General features: G+C 39.7%; 1 protein-coding gene across 2 annotated transcripts in view; it reads right to left on the bottom strand.

Annotated features, from left to right (window-relative positions):
* Positions 1 to 5016: 5016 nt before the first annotated feature.
* gnaz (guanine nucleotide binding protein (G protein), alpha z polypeptide) overlaps positions 5017 to 21116 on the bottom strand; it is a 35392-nt gene continuing 19292 nt past the window's right edge. For both annotated transcript variants that reach the window (XM_005941805.3, XM_042228475.1), the window contains exon 3: positions 5017 to 6982. In XM_005941805.3, coding sequence (XP_005941867.1) covers positions 6638 to 6982 — 345 coding nt within the window. In that variant the 3' untranslated portion in view covers positions 5017 to 6637. The remainder of the gene's footprint in view (positions 6983 to 21116) is intronic.

The following is a 21116-nucleotide window of genomic DNA, read 5'->3' on the forward strand; positions in this document are numbered from 1 at the left end:
CACACACACAAAAGACGGAAAAAAGTATTTTTAACTGGCTAACAGCATTAGACTATCACACTTGACCAAAGCTAAACACAGAAGCTACTTCGTCCTGTATGTGCTTTCCTGGAACCAAAATAGTAAAAAAAGGAGGAAGTGATTCATTGCAGAATAAGACAAATGGCAAAGCAGCTACTGTGCATCACTATTTCACTGATCAGTTCCTGCTGGCCTTGTGTTAGTGTGACTGTCTCTATATCTGTCAGTCTGACAATTTCTGACACCTCATCAGTTGGCACTGCTGCAGGGACACGCATTGGAAGCAGGAAGCCGACGAGGGTTGCTGTGGGTTGGTGGTGCTGGTGTTAGTTTTGTGGTTTCATTGGATTGGTGGTGGTGAATTTACTGTCAGACTTTTTTTTGTTTGTTTGTTTTTTGTCAGAGGTTTTTGCTCGTTCAGTCACTGAGACTGAGGAACCCTGTGAAACAAGTGTTTTGGTGATTTACTGTTGCAACATTAACTGAATAGGAAGTGAAAGTTCACAAATGCAATCCTGCATTTTGCGCAACAGTTTAACTGCAACTCAGTGACAACGTAGCTGCCAGTGTTTGGCAATTTTGTAACTTTATTGCCCATACTGTGAACATAACTAAAGGCTTGGTACAAAGTTAAATATGGAAACCATTTACCGGAATGGATTTAAGCTTCAAATTTAAGACTAGTAGGACTGGGCCCTAACCCTCAGCCTTTTTTGTGATTCAGTCTATATTGCCTGGCGTTGTGCAATCACAGCCAAACTGCAGCTGAGTGAAATATTATTTTATACCCTCTGCTTCAGCAGAGGAATGTTGGCATACTTTATCTGATGCCCACAGGCACTGTGATATGGACTTGACCAAGGCCTTCCCCACCACTTCAGACCTGTTAAGGCCTGTTTTCAGTACAGAGAGTTCTGCTTTTGCCTCTCATACCAGTATAATAAAGACTTGTTGTGGTGGACATTGTTTTTCTTATGATAGAAACATTTGAACCACTATTAGAAAGATTAGAATTACAAGTTTTTCTTTATAGATATTGATGGTGCATAACCATCCAACTTGATGTACGTTTTTTCAGATTGATATTTGCTCATTTAATAATCAATTTATCAGGAATATTTGTTTTCTTTCAGACACAAAATGTAAATTGATTTTGCGTAGATATTTATTTACTTGTTCACGCTGCTTGGATCAGCTGGTTGTTACAAACAGGGCAGTTGCATAGTGTCCTCTGGTGGACAAGCTATGCAAACTCACACTCGTAACATCTGAATGGTGATCTCTTCAATCATCTCTTCAATCATCTCTTCATTTTTCCCTTATCATTATCATATCCTTAATAGAATGATATCGATAAATAAATATCGATACTGATAGATTAATATCAGTATTTATAGACAGCTGATACTAGTTGATGATATCGGCCCGCTGAGTTTGTAATCCTTTGAGTTTTGTTTTATAGCCTAAATCTCAGCACACAAAGTTGCGCCTCCACCATGATGCATTGCAGAAACTTTTTGAATTCTGGATTTATTTATGTTTTTAACATCTACCATCATCAGATATTATTATATTACTGTAATTATCATAATTGTGTTCTAGTTCTTGACTAATGCTTGCATAACCAACGCCAATGCAATCAACCACATGTTGTTTCTTGTTAGCATAATTTAATAAAACAAAGCATGCTCATAAATTACTAAATGATAAGCATGCATTGTAGCTGCTTACTGGATGTTTGCAGTTATAGTGATCCTGGAATTGTGCTGTAGATCGTCAAAGAAGAGGACCTGCACACTTGCTTGTTCATTTTCCGGAAAAATAAATAAATGTAAGTTCTAAATTTATTACTCTGTAATTTATGATTGAGCTTTTATTGGGCTTTCACAAAATGATGTAACAGAATGTAAATCTTGCTTTTAAATTGAGCTCACCTCTCTACCCATACACTGATAAGTATGCATTATCCACCCATTAAAATCCAGTAAAATGGCATTGCTAAAATTTTAAAAATGACTTAATATTTGGCAATAACTTATTGTTTTTGACAGCTGATGTCACAGGGTCCAGAAGATGTTTTGTGAGGGTAACTTTAGCTCAGAGAGCTGACTCAAAGGCAGATGGTTCACAGCCAGATGTCAGGGACGGTTGATAATACTCATTAGGAAGTAGTGCAGATCAGCAGCAGTGGTCCGGGACAGCAAGCAGGAGGTCGTTTCAAGAGGACAGAAGTTAAGTCTGTTTTTCAGAACTTCATTTAGGGCGTTAAGCTTGTGTTACAGGGGTCAGAGGAGGAGACAGTGTCCAAAGGTTAGTTTGAAGGATGAGGCTTGGCTGTCATCATTCTTTTTACAAAGCAAACAGAGGAGGGAGGAGTAAGCTGAGCAGTGCTGAGATGAGATGAGAGGATCGACTGGATTTAAAGTGGTAAATGGCAGATTTGCCACCAGATACAGGCAAAGAAAGACAGAGATGAAATACTAAAACTCTTCCAAGAAAGCCAGACCTGTGGAATTTTCCTACAGCTGCTTGAAGTTTGTCCATTTGATTCACAAGGCTGTTTACAGCCAAGAAGCAGGTGGGAGCAGATAGGAAAGCTTAGAGGGAAAGAGGGAGAGAGCGCCCTGAGGGAAATAGAGTGCAAGAATAAATGTGGAGGTCGGTGCGGAGACACAGGGAAAAGTCAGCTGAAGTAAGTTAAAAGAGTTGAGCTGAGGACAAGCGGAAACACAGAATCACAAGACATACCTAGTGGGAATGGCGTGAGGAAGTGTACTTATAGAGGTCTGGTTCTGGTCAACAACATGGAAACAGACAAGACCAGTTAGTGGGAAAGGCTTTGTTTTCCTTCTCTTTCTTTGAAAAATGTCTGAATGATTCAGGAGGCCTACAAATAGACAGGACTGGAGCATGCCAGGAATTACAGATATTTATTGTTTCAGAGCTGTCATCATATGGCCAAAAATGTCTCTTTCTGTGCCTGTGGTTGTTTTTTGAACTACTTCTTATTTTTAGAACTGCTTCAGTCCTTTTTCCTTATTATTTATTGTATGTCCCAATACTGATGACAAACCGGAGGTTTCTGGCCCCCGTTTAAGTCTTAGATTTTTGGGCAATGCTTCACAATCTAAAAGTAAAAACAGTCAGAGGTTTTGTTATAAGCCGGTAATTTTTTTATAGGCCCATCAATCTGTTTCCATGTACTGTATTTCCATCACGTAAAACAGCAAAAACCTGACCCTGACCTCTGAATTCATATGAGAACGCACTGACCCATACAGACTACTAGGTGACAAAGTTTCTTGTAATATTCTGATAGATTTTTTTCATTTTGGTAAGTTTAAAATATAGCAGATCACAAGATTTTATATTCTTTTTTTTAAATATCTCAAAATGTTGGGAACACTGACCATTGAAAAGTTAGGGAACCTTCCATCATCTTTATTTTAGCCCTGTTACCATCCTAATTTTTGTTACTCTAGATCACTCTTTGTTAATTTGCATGTGATTCACATTATTTTCATACTTACCAAAGCGTTCAGTGACAAACTCTTGGTCTATCACTCTGAACTCAATGCATTTAGAAACGTAGACGAGACGACCTGCTGGAGGTCAAATTGAGCATCGAATGAGGATGAAAGGTGATTTATATTAATTTGAACATTGCTGGTTTCCAGATGGACTGCTGTGAGTATTTCAAAAATTGTTAAAACTACTGGGATTTGCCAACAAGAGTGCATTTCTATTTTTACTGTATTTAGAAAATGAAATTTTAAGCTGTCATGAGTTTTGGCAAGCTAAACTGCAATCATTTCTAACGAATTTCTTAAGAGTTATTAGACCACAAAACCCAGATCTGTACACATCACCAAAGGTTTGTTGAGTGTGTTGAAACATTTTACTGATACTTTTTGTGTTATTTTTCTTTAAAAACCTCTGTCAGTGTCACAATGAGCTGCTTAGTGCTACCCTCTGACAGCATAAGGCCGACCAGTTTGTACTTCAAATTTTATTTGGAAAATAAATAAATAAACAAATAAATTATTTAAACTCCAGTCTCATTTGAATTAATAAACAAATTAATGAAAGAAATGCAGGACTTTGACCTTCTTTTTTTTTTTGCAGCGACTTCTCTCTCAGTTTTCAAAGTTGGCACCAACTCCAACCACATGACAGTCATAAGGCACAATTTCAGCCTTCTCAGAAATGAATTTTATTTATGTTCATCCCTCAAACAGATTCCCACTGTTGGTTCAATCAGTCCACAAAACAATATCCCCATGACCTGAAGACATTTCCCACACATGGATGTAGATCATGATGAAAGGAGCAGGATGTAAAAGGCAAAATAGTAGTTTTATTTAACGCTTGGTCCCCTGTGTGACATACTGAATGCTAAATCAAACACGAAAAAGTTTGTTCCACTTGAGCGTACTAGGATGGCCACAGGGTCATATCATCCTATTATAGGTTTGAATACAGTGAAAGTATTTTTTTAATAGCATATCTTCTTCCTTTAGAGTAGGGAAGTTTGAAATGACTACTTGACTAAAAACTAAGAAGTGCAAAAATCCAAAAGTATTTGTGGACTCTATCAGCCCACCTGGTGATGCTGGAGTTTATACACTAATTAGAATGAAGTCTGTGTGCTGCTGTGCACCGTCACCCAATCACATGTAGGCCAAGTTCATTCTGCAGTGATTTAATTGCATACTTTAGGTCCGAGTTCTGCTTGGCCCAGTGGCTACATTGTACGAGGAGGACAAACACTTTTTTGTCATCGTTTGGACACTGAAGATGGAAGCAAAGTTTCAGACAGGGTGCTCTATTCCGAGTTGCAAAAAAATCACTCGATGCAGCATAATTACGAAAGAATACGGAGGGCCTGCGGCAGTCAGTCCTCTATAAACATTCCCCTCCCGAACACATTTAAAACACCGTTGACACAATCACCACCCAAAAACACATTTACTACACCATAAAAATTTGCATAAGTTGTTTTATTAATAGTTATTGTCCTTTTATACGTGTTTTTTTTGTTTGTTTGTTTCATCGTTTTAGTCTGTTGTTGAAGTGGACATCCTGTAAAGTCAAGCCCTTGGCTGAGTTGTTCTCTGAACTAAAAAAAGAAAGGGTAAGAGGAGGAGTGGAGTGGGATCTTCCTCCTCTGTCTCTCACTCTCTCTTTATCGCACTCACAGCATCCCAACTCAACCGTTATTTTTCATGTTGTTTGAACAAAGAGTGTACCTTACAGTATATTTACACATCATACTGACTGACTGGTTTAACAATTTCCATTTAGATAATGCAAGGACGATTGAACTTTGAAAGTTTGCTTCTTTGTTTTCAGGTTCTTCTACAGTCTCCCCTTTCACCCCCAAGCTTCTGTAGTGAGGTTATCTTCATCACCAGTATATTCATCATCGCCGTTAGCATTGTCACCATAAAAATTCTGATCATCATTATTATATTTATATAACTCTTTTCAATAGATTCCTCTCTGACAACTGTACAATCGTACACAGTGTTTGACTTTAATATATATTTTTGGGAATATATTATTTAGAACCTAGGAAAAGAGGAACATAATCCCAAAGAAAATATATTAGTATCCCAAAGTAACAAAATCATGCATGATTTAATGTCTTCGTCCATAAAAACTAAACCCAAAAAAGAAAAAAAAATTAACATAAAGGATGGGATCCAGATTTATTTACAAACTGATCTTGGCACTGTTTTTTTTTTTTTTTTTGTCTCTTGCTGGAAACGGTAATGAAAAATACTTTTGACTCTTTTGAGTGTAACATACTCCTGGTATTAAGTCAGGGACCTGCTGTAAAAGCTGGTTTGAGAGACATGTTCTTTTTTTCTTTTCTTTTTTTTTTAAGCGCAAAAAGATAAAAGAAAGAGAGGAAAAGAACAACAACAGACAGCTGATAAGGAAAGAACAGAAATGGTGCGTAGAAAACATGTTTCACTTCAACTTTAGACTGTGGCAGTTTCCTCTTTTCGGCAGAAAACCTGTGACGTCATGTTTACTGACTTCTTTTTTCCCCAGAAATACAGGCTCTCTCTCTGTCTCTATATCTGTGTCTCCTCAGGTGCCCTCGCCGTTTACTATTGTTTGGGTAAAAAGCCAAAAGAGAGCATTGATTCTGCAGAAATTATTTTCAATTAAGCAGCATTAACTGACTCAGGTTTCAGGTTTGACAGGCAGTTGGGGGCAGCTTTCTAAAAATTTTCGAGAGTTGCCTTGTCAAACCAGTGTCTGACTGAAGATCGCACGTGTGATCAAACTATAAGGATGCGTGTTGGTGTGCATGTGTTTGGGTGTCTCTGCATACTCATATTCAGTGCAAACATGTAGGGTAGAAATCCCACCTCAACCATGGACCTTCAGCTCTGTTGTTTCCATTGAAACACTTGAATCTACAGTATTGTCCATCCCTCACTGTCTTACTAACTCATTTCCTTTCCAGTCCTCTGTTGCCCCCTCTTCAAAGAGATAAACTGCCCGGCAGGCTAACATGCCTTTGTTTATCCAGCCCCGCGGCAGGCTAACAGCAGCCCGCTTTTCACCCCCTACCACCACCCCACCCCACCCGTGTCAGGTCCTAGCATAGCCCAATGTATTTCAGATTGTTCTGGATGATCACGTCCGTGACAGCATCAAACACGAACTGGATGTTGCTGGTGTCGGTGGCACAGGTGAAGTGCGAATAGATCTCCTTGGTCTCCTTGTTGCGGTTGAGGTCCTCGAACTGCCGTTGCACATAGACAGCTGCCTCCTCGTAGGTATTTTGACCTTTGTAATCGGGGAAGCACACTGTCAGGGGAATGCGTTTTATCTTCTCAGCCAACAGGTCCTTCTTGTTGAGGAAGAGGATGAGCGACGTGTTGGTGAACCAGTTGTTGTTGCAGATGGAGTCGAACAGACGCAAGCTCTCGGCCATACGGCTCTGTGTGGAGGAGAAAAGGGAAGAAAAGTAGGGGGGGGGGATTAGATCATGAGAAAAATGACTTCATGACAAAGAAAATGTAGCATTTAGTTTGTAATAACAACTCAAACCAGCCCAGATTTTCGCATTGTGAAGAGTTAAGAACATAGACTAACCGAACTGGACTCATTCTGGTAGCTCGAGATTTCAGGTAAATGAGGACATGTTAAGTCTGAAATCATCCAGCACATGTCACAGACATCTACTAGACTAGCCAAAGGTACGCCTTCTCTGTTATGTCAACACAGACTTGAGACTAAGACAGCCGCAGACCTTTGTTTGAACTCTTATGCTCTCCTCTAAAACTGCTGATTATCTCTTCTTCTGCTGCTTGCTTAATCCAAGTCCTTACACAGTGAAATGATCAGTCAGGGAAAACGTGTTCAAGTCTTTAGTCAAACAAACTAACTTATTCCCTAAAGAGTAGCTCACATATAAGAAAATGTGAGTGGCTCATGTGGAACACACTTCTATGGCCTTATATAGTTTGTCATAACAGAAACACTGTGCAGCTGAGACTTAGGAAAGCTTACAGAAGGATAATAAGAACAACACTGATTTCTAGCTCTCAGTGCCTACCTCTTTTCCGTTATGGTTCATTTGGATGCTGAAAACTTTTTTTTCCTAGCATGCTATAACTGTTGTGGCTTGATGACAAAGTTCACCTTCAGCCTTAAACTTTGATAAATAACATTGGAGCTTTTCAAAAAGTGGGTCAATTATCACATTTAGCCATAGGACCACATTAGATGTCACATTCATTTTCTCTAAAGTGAGATAAAAAAATAGATTTCACAACTCTCTGATGGAAATCGCTGATGCCTGCTGTATCCTGCAGACAAATCCGTTAGCCATGAGTTAAAGTAAGGGTTGAGCAGAGAGGACTGCTAGCGAGAGAAATGAGACTACCACAGTTATGTGTTTTTTTGAAACTTTATGCAGCTCATTTTTGATAGCGTGTTGCAGTAATCTTTAAAAACATGCAGGTTAGGGTGCTTAAGAAAAAACAAAAAGCCTGCGAACATGAGTATGTATGCACTTTCTTACAGCTGTGCTCATGTGATGTTGATTGTATAAGGCAAAGCTAAGAAAGAGAAAGCTGATCTGTTCATGGCATCTGCTGGCATGTGGCGAGTGGCCAGTAGCTTGTGACTGGGAGGTTGTCAGATGAAACGCTGCTGTTTAAAAGGTTACAGAAACAACATGATGCTCTGAGCAAATCACAAGATCTGCACAGCATGAAAAAAAGAGATACTGAGGGAAATAGCACAGGATTAGGAAATCGCTGCCAGATTCAAAGTAAACCCTCATAATTCAGTGGTGTAAGTGCATTATTTTTGGATAATGATGAAAAGACTGCAGTTATGAGAAACTTGTATTGCAGGTAGCCCTTAGATACTGCTCCAAAAAATGCATTTAAAGCTGTTAATGTGTGCCAAGAAGACCGCATTCACATGCACAAACTGTGTTAGTGCACTTTTTATGTTTTCTTATAATTATTTTATTCATTTCAGTGCTAGTTTTAAGCAATAAAAGCACACTCACGCACATATACATCACAATCTCCATACACTTTCACCAAAGTTTCCTCAGGCTTGATATTTACCCCCTAATTAACCTCTATATATTGTTTATACTTTAGCTAGTTTTATTTTTTGTACATCCAGTGATTATTCATTTTAACTACAGTACCCTTCATTATGCTAATTGTTTTGCAGTTCACTGAAAGAGCAGAAATGCCACCAGGGGTGTATTGACTGTGAAACTGAAACTGAATTTGTGATACAAGCAGTCCGAAGTTTCAGTCCTGGTTCCTCGTACATTCTGCCTCTTCCTGACCGGCAGCCACCTTTTAAGCCTTATTAACAGAGGTGCCGTGCACAACAACTGTCTTCATCAAGGCACTGTAAATAGATAATTATGTAATGTTAAATAATAGTATATCAAGCTACTAGTTGAATCCTGAATGGGAAACAATACCTGAATACAATACTTTACAGTGGTTTGGTCCATTGCCTGTCGTCATCTAAGGCCTCAGTCACACAGACCAGTTGAGTGCCACCTGGCAACCACTGTCGCTAGGGAAAAATGAGCACTCCGTGACTGTTTGCTAGTGGGTATGTGGATTGCTGGCTGTTGTTTGGTGAAATCTACTAAAAACCTCTTTGTGATTGCTTTCATCGCTAGCAGATTACCGCAGTCACCCGTAGTTTGTACGAAAGATGCCAAATTTTTGCACACTCTGTAACTAACCATGGAGCAGTAATGAAATTTTGAAAAGTGCGACATAGATTGGAAACACAGAAATGCCGTGCCTAAACCACGAAACCATCACATTTCAAAATATGCTAATTTTACTTTGAGGGCAAAGTTTCACAGTATCACCACCGCTTAGCAAATAGCTGGCTATTGTTTGAACACAACTAAACATCTTCCAATGGGCAATGGCTGCAATCTTCTAGAGACCAAAACAATTTGAAGGACGTTGTCGATGCAGTGCTATAGTGCAACTATTTTCACTTAGCAACAGCAGGCAACTTCCACCGTCCACTCAGCAACAGAAAAACATGTGATTGGTCGTTACCAGGGGTCTCTACCAGACTGGTCTCTAAGTCTTTACAACTGGGATTTTGGCAATCAATTTCAATTTCAGCCACTGACAGCAACCCCCAACCGCTGCTTGGTAGGTAGTTGCCAACCAGTCTAACTCTTCTAGCACTCAGTAAAATGTAACATATTTTGATTTTTCTAACTAGATTATGTTACCTTTACCTTGCTTGTGTGTGATTCAGTGCAGCTGCTGTCTTATTATGGAGGTAGCAACATCTTCTAATCCATGTTTAAGGAAGCAGGTCTGTGCACATATTTCTGCTTTCCTGGGTTTAAAATTTAAAAATTTCCAATGACCCTCCTTTTACTGGTTATTGGCACAGCTTGTGCCACCCCACTTTAAAAATCCTGGAGGCACCCCTGCATGTTGAAAAAATTAGGTTGAGAAATAACTGTGATAAAGTGGATTGAGTGGTGATAGTTAGCCAGATGAAATGAAAGCAAGCTAGTCTGGTGAAAGCTGTAATCTTTACAGACTGTTCAAGTAAAGAGTGAACTGTAAAGCCAGAATAATATATGCTTTTTTGAGCATAATTTAAATAGTGTAGTAGAAAGCTAAAGAAAAACTCAAAATCAAAGTATGCACTAAACCATTAACTTTGAGAATCATTAAATGGCTCCCTGGCAGTCATTTTCGCTATCAATGCAACAGTTTGACAGAGTATCCAATAATAAATGCACCACTGAAGGAAGCCGCCCCAAAAGTAAAAAAGAAAATCTGTTGTAACAGAAGGTGATCAACTCACCGAGCTCTGTCTAAATGTCTTTTTAAAGCCTTATTGTCCCATCCAGAAATGAGCTAATTGCTTGAAAAAAATCAAAATGAGACACAACAGGAAGAAGGAAATAATTTTGGCTTTAGTGTTCAATACAAATTGCATAAGAGTGTGTTTGCCAAATCTGCTCTGCACTTAAGCATTTAAGTGCCTTTTTCTTTTATTGTCTGTCTGTTTTCCTTTCTGTTACCAGTCCCATGTCGCTACCTAATCAGATTGAATCACAAGCTCTCCTTCCTTCACAAGTGTGCATCCCTAAACATTGTATACCGCATATGGTCCTGTCAGGCTGTTCGAGTTCACTCCTCCTTTTTCCAGGGTGTCAAAACAAGAGCCCAGATGGTAAAGAGAGTATAGCAGGAGACAGCCAGCTGAGCCAAGGGACTCTCAAGTCTCCTCACCTGGCCACCTATCACTTTACAGCAAGTGTTTCCTAACGGGGGGTGGAAGGAGAGCAGGGTTGGGGGGTCCCCAAAGTACGCAGACCCCCTCCTTTGCTTCAAGCACCCACTGATGCAGACATGCTCACACATATGTGCACGCACACACACCCACACACACGCTGCTTCCCCCTCACCTCCTCCTGCCAAAGTACTCAAGAGAGCGGTGTGGGCTTTAATTAAGCTTAAGTATTAATGAGGAAGTTCATCACTGTGTCATTGCTTTGTTTCCCAAATACAAGCCATTTAAGTGTGCAGCCATCTCTCCATTACTCATTAAGGTTAAATTTACATGTCACTGCCTGACAAGAAATGACACCCTGCATCTATCTGCCAAGGTTGCTTTTTTTCTGTCAACATATTTCTTTTTTTTCCCTGTTGCACCTGAGAGTTGCATTATTCAGACCGCTCCCTTTCTATTTCCGCTCTCTTTTTAATTACTAATGTTGTTACTGTGGGCAGCAACACTGCAGGGTGTAGCTGTTAAGAACAGGCAAACAAACATAAACACAATGTATTTGTACACATGACCAGAAGCACTTTAAAAAAAAAAAGTTGAACATGAGCTAAACAAATTTAACAAATTCATCTAGGCTATTTTGTTTAATATTTTTGTCTGTCACCTTATTATGACAATGATGTGAATAAGACAAAGTTCAAAGCACTCTAAGAAAAATATAGAGGCCATGACAGGTACTAGGCTTGTATGTCGCTATAACAAGGGTCATATATATCTTCTGTATTCTTAGTCATATAATGGAAAGCTCTTTTTCCAAAACACCATTATTTGATACGAAGCAATTCAGAAACATGATGGTAATGCCTTTGATAACCCATTAGCCAGTTAAGAAGCACAGGGCTGGAAATATTTCTGAAAAAAAAACTATCTGTCTGAAACACATTTAATGCCCGAGCGATTCTGAAAAACAGCCACTACTGTTCAAAGTCACCGATCAGGGAAAATGTTTTACATCCAGGCCCGTTCGCACATCATCTCTGCTGTAGCTTGAAAGATAAGGCACACACAACAAAGGTCCACATTCGAAAACGTGAAACCCTATTCGTTGATTTCCAGCGTCCTTTCATGTGACAGGTAATGAATTCCCATTTGAGAGATTACTGAAATAATAAATGAAACAATAGAAGTAGAGCTGACAGTACAGTCAGCGTCTGTGCTCATGTTTGGCAAACACAAGCTTAAGCAAGCGCTAATCTCATATCTATGCTTTTCATTTTCCCCTCACAGATAAAAAGAATTGACTGCAGTTGCTCGGCGTCAGCCGTTGCATATAAACCTGCGCTACATATTCATAATAACACAAACACTCGAACAGGAACACAATGCATGCATGAAACTTCATCTATTCTCTCCAGCGCTGCTGTTTATTGTACCCCCCCCCGCTCCTTTCCCTTCTCATCCTCCCTTCCCTAGTCACAGCTCACTGTCAACAGCACAGGATTAGGAGCATTTGACTGGCCTGTTGCTAAGCAACAGTAGCTGTGGTAACCGATTCATTATGAAGACAGGGATGGGACAGCGAAAATGCATCAGGGAATGGGATGATGGGTAAATATACTGTAATTATTATGGTGTATTTTCTGTCTTGCACGCGTTGATGCATGGAAACGGAACCAGTGTTTTATTGGTCAGATGAGTTCTGATTTTTTTCTGCTTGTATGAATCCTGAATGCTGAAACCACTTAAGTGATCACCGGTCACAGCGTTAAGGTATCACAATAAAATGGGACCTTTTGTTCTTGAAAGCAGCTTAAATTTATTTGTAAACATGCGCAGAAAAATCTGATGAATGTCTCAAAAGTTCTAATGACTGTTAAGAACACCAACAACGACCACACACCAAATGTGGTTGTGCAATTCAGCTTTCCTTTTCAGTCCTCTTGTGTTGTTTGTCACTATGTTTAATATATTTCTTATATATTTCTTACAAAGCCTCAGGGCAAACTTTTCTATTAAACCATCCTGCAATGACTGGGTTCAAACCTACAGCACTTCCACCTTACTCTGAGAAATCAGTGAGTCAGAGATGCACTTAAATGAAAACTGATGAGTCACTTCTGGGTAGGACTATTGAATCAGTACCCTGGTTTTTGTTCATGAGAAACTTGTTGTAATGCAAAGTTTTAATTCCCACGAACTAATGGTTTTACACTCTGTGACTCAATTGTGGCACTTCTAATGTAGATGTTAATAATCTTTCCAAGTGTTTTCATTGAATAAAATGTTCGATATTTGTGATGCAATAAAAAAAATATGAATGAGTCTACGCAAATAATTTGCATACTGCACAGTAACCTTAGTGCAAATTTATTCAGTGTTACTGACATGCTTTTAACAAGGTCAGAGATATTTAAAGACCTTTAAAATGCCTCATTATGGAGCCAGCTGCTCTAACAACATTATTAGAATGTGTCAACCCAGCTTCATTTTGCTGCTTTTGATTTCAACTTTATTGCAGATTATCTTGCAAAATGTTAAAGCAAGGATGTGGTCATGCCTTGTTATCTAAATCTTTGGAGTCTACATTGCTGACTCCCTATAACCTAACTTAAAAAGATGGAAAATGTAACATTTCTCAGAAATGTATAAAAAATGTTTCCCCTGAACGGAAGCTGCTTGTTTCCAGCAACCTTTGCGATGTAGCTGTGGTGTAATACTGCAACCTGATGATCATGTAGATTTATTGGGTGTGGTGTGGCAGCTGTACTGAATTGCCAGAATTTATACCAAAGTTCCTCAATTTTAAACCACTAAGTATCCAATATAAATATCTGTTATACATATGTATTTTATATGTAGCGCTGTATAAACGACAGACTTTGGACATGTATAGTCTTTGTTGTGTCTGTTGTAAGACAAGCCATAGAGTTTTGACACTGCTTGTTACATAAGAGTCTTACACTTCCTGCTTCACACACGTGTGCCCTGCATTCTGTACTGAATACTAATTCATTTTAGTTTTAATGCTTTAAAAGTCACCAATGTTTCGCTTTGTAATCACCATTTTTGTCAGAATCTGCACTTTTTTTTAAATTTTTTGCTTTTTTTCTAACCACAAAAAGTAAATGACAGTAAAGTACAGAACAACATCTAATGATCTGTAGGCCTCACTTTCATCAGTTAAGGTCAGAGTTCATGATTCAACAATGAGAAAGAGATGGTAGTGTGATGGTCTGGGTCTGGTTTCTGCTTCAGGACCTGGACGAATGACAGAACCATGAGTTCTGTTCTCTACCAGAAAAATCTGAAGGAAAATATCCAGATATTAGTTTATGTCCAACAGCAGCAAGTCCACCTCTGAATGAAGGTTTTTAAAGTGGCCTAGTCTGGATTTAAATTAGATTGAAATGCACTGGCATCACCTTAGAAGAGGCCTTTTCTGCTTGAAAAGTCCTCCAAGGTGAATGAATTAAAACAATTCTGCAAGGAAGTGTGGGCCAAAATTCCTCCAAAGTGATGTGCAAGACTCATCGTCAGTTATCACCAACACTTGATTGCATTTTTTCAACCAAGTATTAGATTTAAGGGGTAATTACTTTTCACAAAGAGTCAGGTAGCTTTGGTAGATTAATTCAGACACACAATTTCTCTGTGTAACAAACATGTTAACTTGTTCTTCTCTGGCTGTTTTTGAGCAGCTTACCTTGCCTGTATGCTAATGTAGTTTTAAACTTTGTGCAGAGCTTTAGATTTTTAACCAGATTTTTCAGCACTGTAATACTATTGGTTTTGGTTTGTCTCATCACATGAACCCATATGAATCGTGAGATTTGTCTTGCTGATACAGCACAAACCTCAAAGTACGCCTCGTTTGTATGCTAGATACTATCCGCTTTGAGAAAACTGCAGTATTTGATACTTTTGGACTGAAAACTACCTGATTATCAAACTTTTGTTTTAAAATGGCAGCATGTGTTAACCACTAAGACATGCTTAAAATGGCATATAAAATATAATGTGTGCCCATGTCATCCACATCTTATAGCTACAGTACAGTAAACAACACAAACTACCATAAATTAGAACATTAGTAATAAGCATTATTTTTTATTCGTTTTCACTAGAGTTAAAAATTATTGTTGACAATGGTTATTATAAAGCAATATTAGTTACATGCTCTCTTGTGTAATTTTGACGAGTATGATTGACTCGGTGATTAGCGCTGTCACTTCACAGCATGTGGGTTAGCTACGGTGGCCCCTAGAGACAAAGCACGTACAAACTCCAAAACACTTGCAAACCCCAAAACACATGCAAATTCCAAAACACAACGGAAGTGCTCCAGGACGCTAGGGGCAGTGTTGAGCTTTTGTTACCTAGTAACTACACAAGCCAGGAAGTACCAATGACAGGATTTACGCTGTATCCCAATTCAGGGTCTGCAGCCTTAAAGGCCGCATTTTAAGGCCGATTACGTCACAGCGACACGATGAAGGCTGTCCCAATTCAAAGGCTGCTCGAAATGCGGCCCTCAAATGCGTCCTTAATTTCCCTGAATTTTAAGGATGGGTCGGTGTAGCCTTCATGGCCCAACATATCCCAGATTTCATAGCGCGGTGGTGGTGTGGATAATTTTGCCGAAAAAAACGGCGGAAGCGGAGTCGCCGAAGAGTAAACTTTCAGAAGTAAGTACTGAATATTATGTCACTTATTTATGCGCAAATGTTTTTATAATGAAGAACATTAAAACATGTTGGCCACATGTCGGGAAAGTTATGTGGCATGTTTGTACTAACTTGGTTTTAAAGCCTTTACTTCAAAATATACGCCGTTCAATAGTTGACTTTAATCTTACAGAGAATTGTGATGATTTTTGGATAATTAAAGTCAGTCATATATCCACAAACACAACAAGCTGAAAGTCAGTGATGCTGCTCGGTTTGCAGTCCTGAATATCACGGCACAAGCAGGATTCACTGCACTGTTAATGTTAGCTATGTTATATTGCTGCCTCTGTTCGGTGGTGTCGAGCCAAACGGACTTTAACGTGTGTTTGAACGAGCTGACGGTTCACTCGTTAAGCTGAAAGAAAGATGCTTTAATCACAGGAGTCACACATGTGTCCACTGCTACCATCTGGGAACTCTTCTTGTTTGCCGTAATAACACAAACACTAAATCCTCCTGTTTGTAGCAGTGTGTACACCTGAGACTGTCACCTGTCTGTCTGTCCTGCACTCTCTCTCTGTTTCTTTCTCTCTGATTGTGGAATAAAAGTATGAACATGTGTTTATAAGTTACACTTGTGTTTGAATCCTGCAGCTTATCACACATTTGATTTCCATGTGTGACAACTGCAAGTGTCCAGAGTGAGGACAGACTGAGGGACCCACTGCTGCACATCATCTGTGAGGCTTTGCACCCCTGATGATCCACCAGGACAAACTCAGCAGTGTGTGAGGAAGAGGAGGAGGAAGAGCCAGCAGCAGCTGACAGATGGAGAGAATAGACAGACTGTTCCCTGTTTGTGAAGGACTGCTAGAAAAGTTTAAATAACTAATTGTCTGTCCTGAATCAGTCTTATTAGGTAATGTTCAAATAATTTTATCATCCCAGTGTTTTCAGTGTGGGAGAAAGTACTCAGGGCCTTCAAGTTACACACTATGAAAGGCAGCAACAAGTTTAATGTTCAGAAACCTAAAGTATGTATCAGCAGCAGAATGGAGCTAAAAATAAATGTTTGTTCCAGTTCTATGAAGCTTTGAGTATTTTGGATTAGTAGCACTGCTGTGTTTGTTGCATCATATTGCTGTAATTGTTTATATGCTTTATATATTCTGAGGTAAGTTGATCTATAGTGTTACATCATATTCTATAAGGATGTTATGTGTTTGTAGACTTTCTGCCCAGTTTGACCCATTTAGCAGAAGTCAGCCTGTTTAAGGCTCTGATATCTATTCTGTATGACTGTAAAGCAGTTATGACATGGTCTGATTTTCTCACCCAATAAAGGAATATTTCATATATCAGTCTACTCTTCATTTTATCAGAAACAGTTATCACAGCTTGTACATTTTCTTTTTATAAATATATGTAAGCAATGAGCCAAATTTAGTAATGCCAACATACTGAAGGAACAACATTTGTCTCTTATATATGATACACCTATATATGCACTGTCAAAGATACTTGTCTTTGAGTGAAGATTTAAGGTGATAAGACATATAAATAACTGCAACTTGAATCTGTACTGAAGCTCAGTATTTGACACAGAGTTCATGTTCACTGCTGTAATAGCTAATAATGATTAATATAATAACTATAATATTGGCCATATTATATTTACATTACCAAAGTGATATGACTTTAGTCTCATGAACAACATTAGCTAATTGTTATTTACTAACTAATCTTAAATGACTGTTCAGTACAGAAATGAAGCCCAAAAATCATGTTTTACTGTCCTGTGGTCTCAGCCTCAGATACTTATCAAATCACACAAAGCTCTTGTAGAAACAAACAAACAAATGAACAAAATATGTTCTCCTTCATTTCTGTCAAACAAAGTTGTATGACACGTTTCCAGCGGTTAGTATCATGGTTGCTAGGCAACCTGGGAAGCGCGACGGAGACTAGACCGTCCCATACAGACAAACTTGCCGTTTATTTTGCAAATCGAGCTCAACACTGCCCCTAGCGTCCTGGAGCACTTCCGTTGTGTTTTGGAATTTGCATGTGTTTTGGAGTTTGCAAGTGTTTTGGAGTTTGCAAGTGTTTTGGAGTTTGTACGTGCTTTGTCTCTAGGGGCCACCGTAGTTAGCTGACAGACTGACAACTTGTTTAGCATGTAGCACACCTCATACACACTGGGTTGGCCCTAAGCTTTCACGCAAAAACTTTTTATTTAAGGAATGCTATATGTGGTTGTTCCCATTCACCTGCCTGAGCTCACAATGATCTGTGTAAATTAGAGATTCTAAAAAATGCATTTTTTTTCTTCTCTTTGTCAAGTTGCCCGAGAAAGATCAAAACTTGCTTTTGCAAAAATGCTTAATGATTAAATTATTACTTTGAGCCAAAGAGCATGGACATCTTTCCTCTTGCTTTTCCAGCCAAGAATTCCCCTTGACACAAGTGTGAATTACATTAATTGTCCAACTAAAGAATAAAACTGTGTATTCACAGTCAACACAACTTTATATTGAGGGCAATGATGGTAAATGGGCTGGCTTTTTTTTTTTTAATTGAAACTGCAAAGCATGTATAAATACATACAAATTGTACTAATTGAACACACATACAGGTTGAATCAGATGAGGCAGCATATCTCCAAAACTAGTTATACACACCAGCCACTTCACCGGTTACCTGTTCAACTGCTTATTAATACAAATGTGTAAACAATCAATGACATGGAGGTATGTGACATCATCAAGACAGCGGCTTTGACTGTGGCATGGTTGTAGTATTTCAGGTTTTTTGTGGGATTTTCACACACAACTGTCTCTAGGATTTACAGAGAATGGTTTGAAAAAGAGAAAATATCCTGTGAGCGGCAGTTCTCTGGTCAAAATGCCTTGTTGATGTCAGAGGTCAGGGGAGAATGGCCGAACTGCTTTGAGCTGACAAAAAGGCAACAGTAACTGCAATGACCACTTGTTACAGCTGATATAAGCAAAAGAGCATCTCTGAATCCAAACCTTGTACCACTCCTGTCATCTAAGAACGGAAAACTGAAGCTATCAGTTCGCAGAGGCTCACCAAAATTGAACAAGAGAAAATTGGAAAAATGTTGCCTGGTCTGATGAGTCTCAATTTTCTGATGGTAGGGTCAGAATTTCTTGTAAACAACATAAAAAGATGGCTACATCCTACCTTGTATTAAAGGTTCAGAATGCTGGTGGTGGTGTAATGGTGTGGGAGATATTTTCTTTGTACACTTTGGGCCCTTTAGTAATAGCTCCACAGTCTATCTGGATGCTGCTATTGACCATGTCCATACTTTTATGGCCACAGTGTATCTTCTGCCATGACACGAAGTTCCAATCATCTCAAACTGCTTTCTTGAATGTGGCGGTGTTCAAGACACAGTTCACTTTACTCAAATGGCCTCCACAGCAGCCAGATCCCAATCTAGTAGAGCACCGCTGAGTAGTAGTAGAGTGGGAGCCGAGTCTGCAACAACTTTGTGATGCTATTATGTCAATGTGGATCAAAAACTTTGAGGAACCTTTCCAACACTTTGAGTCTATGCCACAAAGCATTAAAGCAGTTCTGAAGGCAAAAGAGATCCAACCCAATACTAGCAAGGTGTCCCCAATCAAGTGGCTGATGAGGGCATTTTTGGTTTTTAAATTCATAAGTACACTCAACAAAAATATAAACGCAACACCTTTGTTACTGCTCCCATTCCCCATGGGATGGACGTAGAGACCTAAAATTCATTCCAGATACACAATATAACCATCCCTCCCAAACAGTGGTCACAAATCAGTCCAAATGTGTGGTAGTGGGCACATCTGCTATATTGAGATAATCCATCCCACCTCACAGGTGTGCCACATCAGGATGCTGATCTGACATCATGAGTAGTGCACAGGTGTACCTCAGACTGCCCACAACAAAAGGCCACCCTGGAATGTGCAGTTTTGTCTCACAGCAAAATGCCACAGATGCCACAAGCAATGAGGGAGCGTGCAATTGGCATGCTGACAGCAGGAATGTCAACCAGATCTGTCGCCCGTGCATTGAATGTTCATTTCTCAACCATAAGCCGTCTCCACAGGCGTTTCAGAGAATATGGCAGCACATCCAACCGGCCTCACAACCGCAGACCTCGTGTAACCACACCAGCCCAGGACCTCCACATCCAGCAGGTTCACCTCCAAGATCGTCTGAGACCAGCCACCCAGACAGCTGCTGGAACAATTGGTTTGCACAACCAAACAATTTCTGCACAAACTGTCAGAAACCGTCTCAGGGACGCTCAACTGCATGCCCGTCGTCCTCATCGGGGTCTTGACCTGACTCCAGCTCGTCGCCGTAACAGACTTGTGTGGGCAAATGCTCACATTCGATGGCGTCTGGCACGTTGGAGAGGTGTGCGCTTCACGGATGAATCATGGTTCACATTGTTCAGGGCAGATGGCAGCTGAGAATGTCCCAGTTCTTGCATGGCCAGCATACTCACCGGACATGTCACCCATTGAGCATGTTCGGGATGTGCTTGACCGGCGTATACGACAGCGTGTACCAGTTCCCACGAATATCCAACAACCTCGCACAGCCATTGAAGTGGAGTGGACCAACATTCCACAGGCCACAATTGACAATCTGATAGACTCCATGCGACGATGTGTTGCACTGCATGAGGCAAATGGTGGTCACACCAGATACTGACCGGTTCTGGGTCCCCAGACCCCCAATAGCGCAAAAAACTGCACATTCCAGGGTGGCCTTTTGTTGTGGGCAGTCTGAGGTACACCTGTGCACTACTCATGATGTCAGATCAGCATCCTGATGTGGCACACCTGTGAGGTGGGATGGATTATCTCAATATAGCAGATGTGCCCACTACCACACATTTGGACTGATTTGTGACCACTGTTTGGGAGGGATGGTTATATTGTGTATCTGGAATGAATTTTAGGTCTCTACGTCCATCCCATGGGGAATGGGAGCAGTAACAAAGGTGTTGCGTTTATATTTTTGTTGAGTGTATATCATGCATTTTCCTGACAATCCATATAACTCCCCTTCCTTTGGATTTATACACTCTGATAGCTTTCCTCGCCTTTGTTTGAATAATAAAAGTTGTTTTTCCTTGCACCAGTTAACTCCCATTGCTATACAGTGCCTGCACAATCTGCTAATTCTCACAGGTACAACCTCACACTTTATTCTGTGAACTCAATTAACACCATACTGCATTTTCTCCTCAGACTTTATTTTTAACCTATAAAGCTAATTGATTTCATGTTCCAACCTGGCTCGATGTACACCCTGTTTTATCCGGGTAACCCATGCATTATCAGGCCAGTCCACTTCCAGCAATGACCAAGTTTCCTCTGCGCTTGAGCTATTTCTGGAGTTGACTGTAAAACATCAAGGTGAAAGTGGATGCTGGGATCGTGGAAAAAGTGAAGCAAGAGACGATCTCCCCTCATAACCAAATACAATTATATTGTTGATCCTCCGTTATCCCGGAGGCAGTTAAACAAGAAGTAAGTTTTCTAAAACACTCAGATAAGATGATGAATATGCTATGGAGAAGAAATCGTTTAAATTCCAAAACCATGAAGAGAAGATAAC

Source organism: Haplochromis burtoni, unplaced genomic scaffold (assembly GCF_018398535.1).
Source record: "Haplochromis burtoni strain Fernald_Lab_line unplaced genomic scaffold, NCSU_Asbu1 Contig_325, whole genome shotgun sequence".
Lineage (NCBI taxonomy): Eukaryota > Metazoa > Chordata > Actinopteri > Cichliformes > Cichlidae > Haplochromis > Haplochromis burtoni.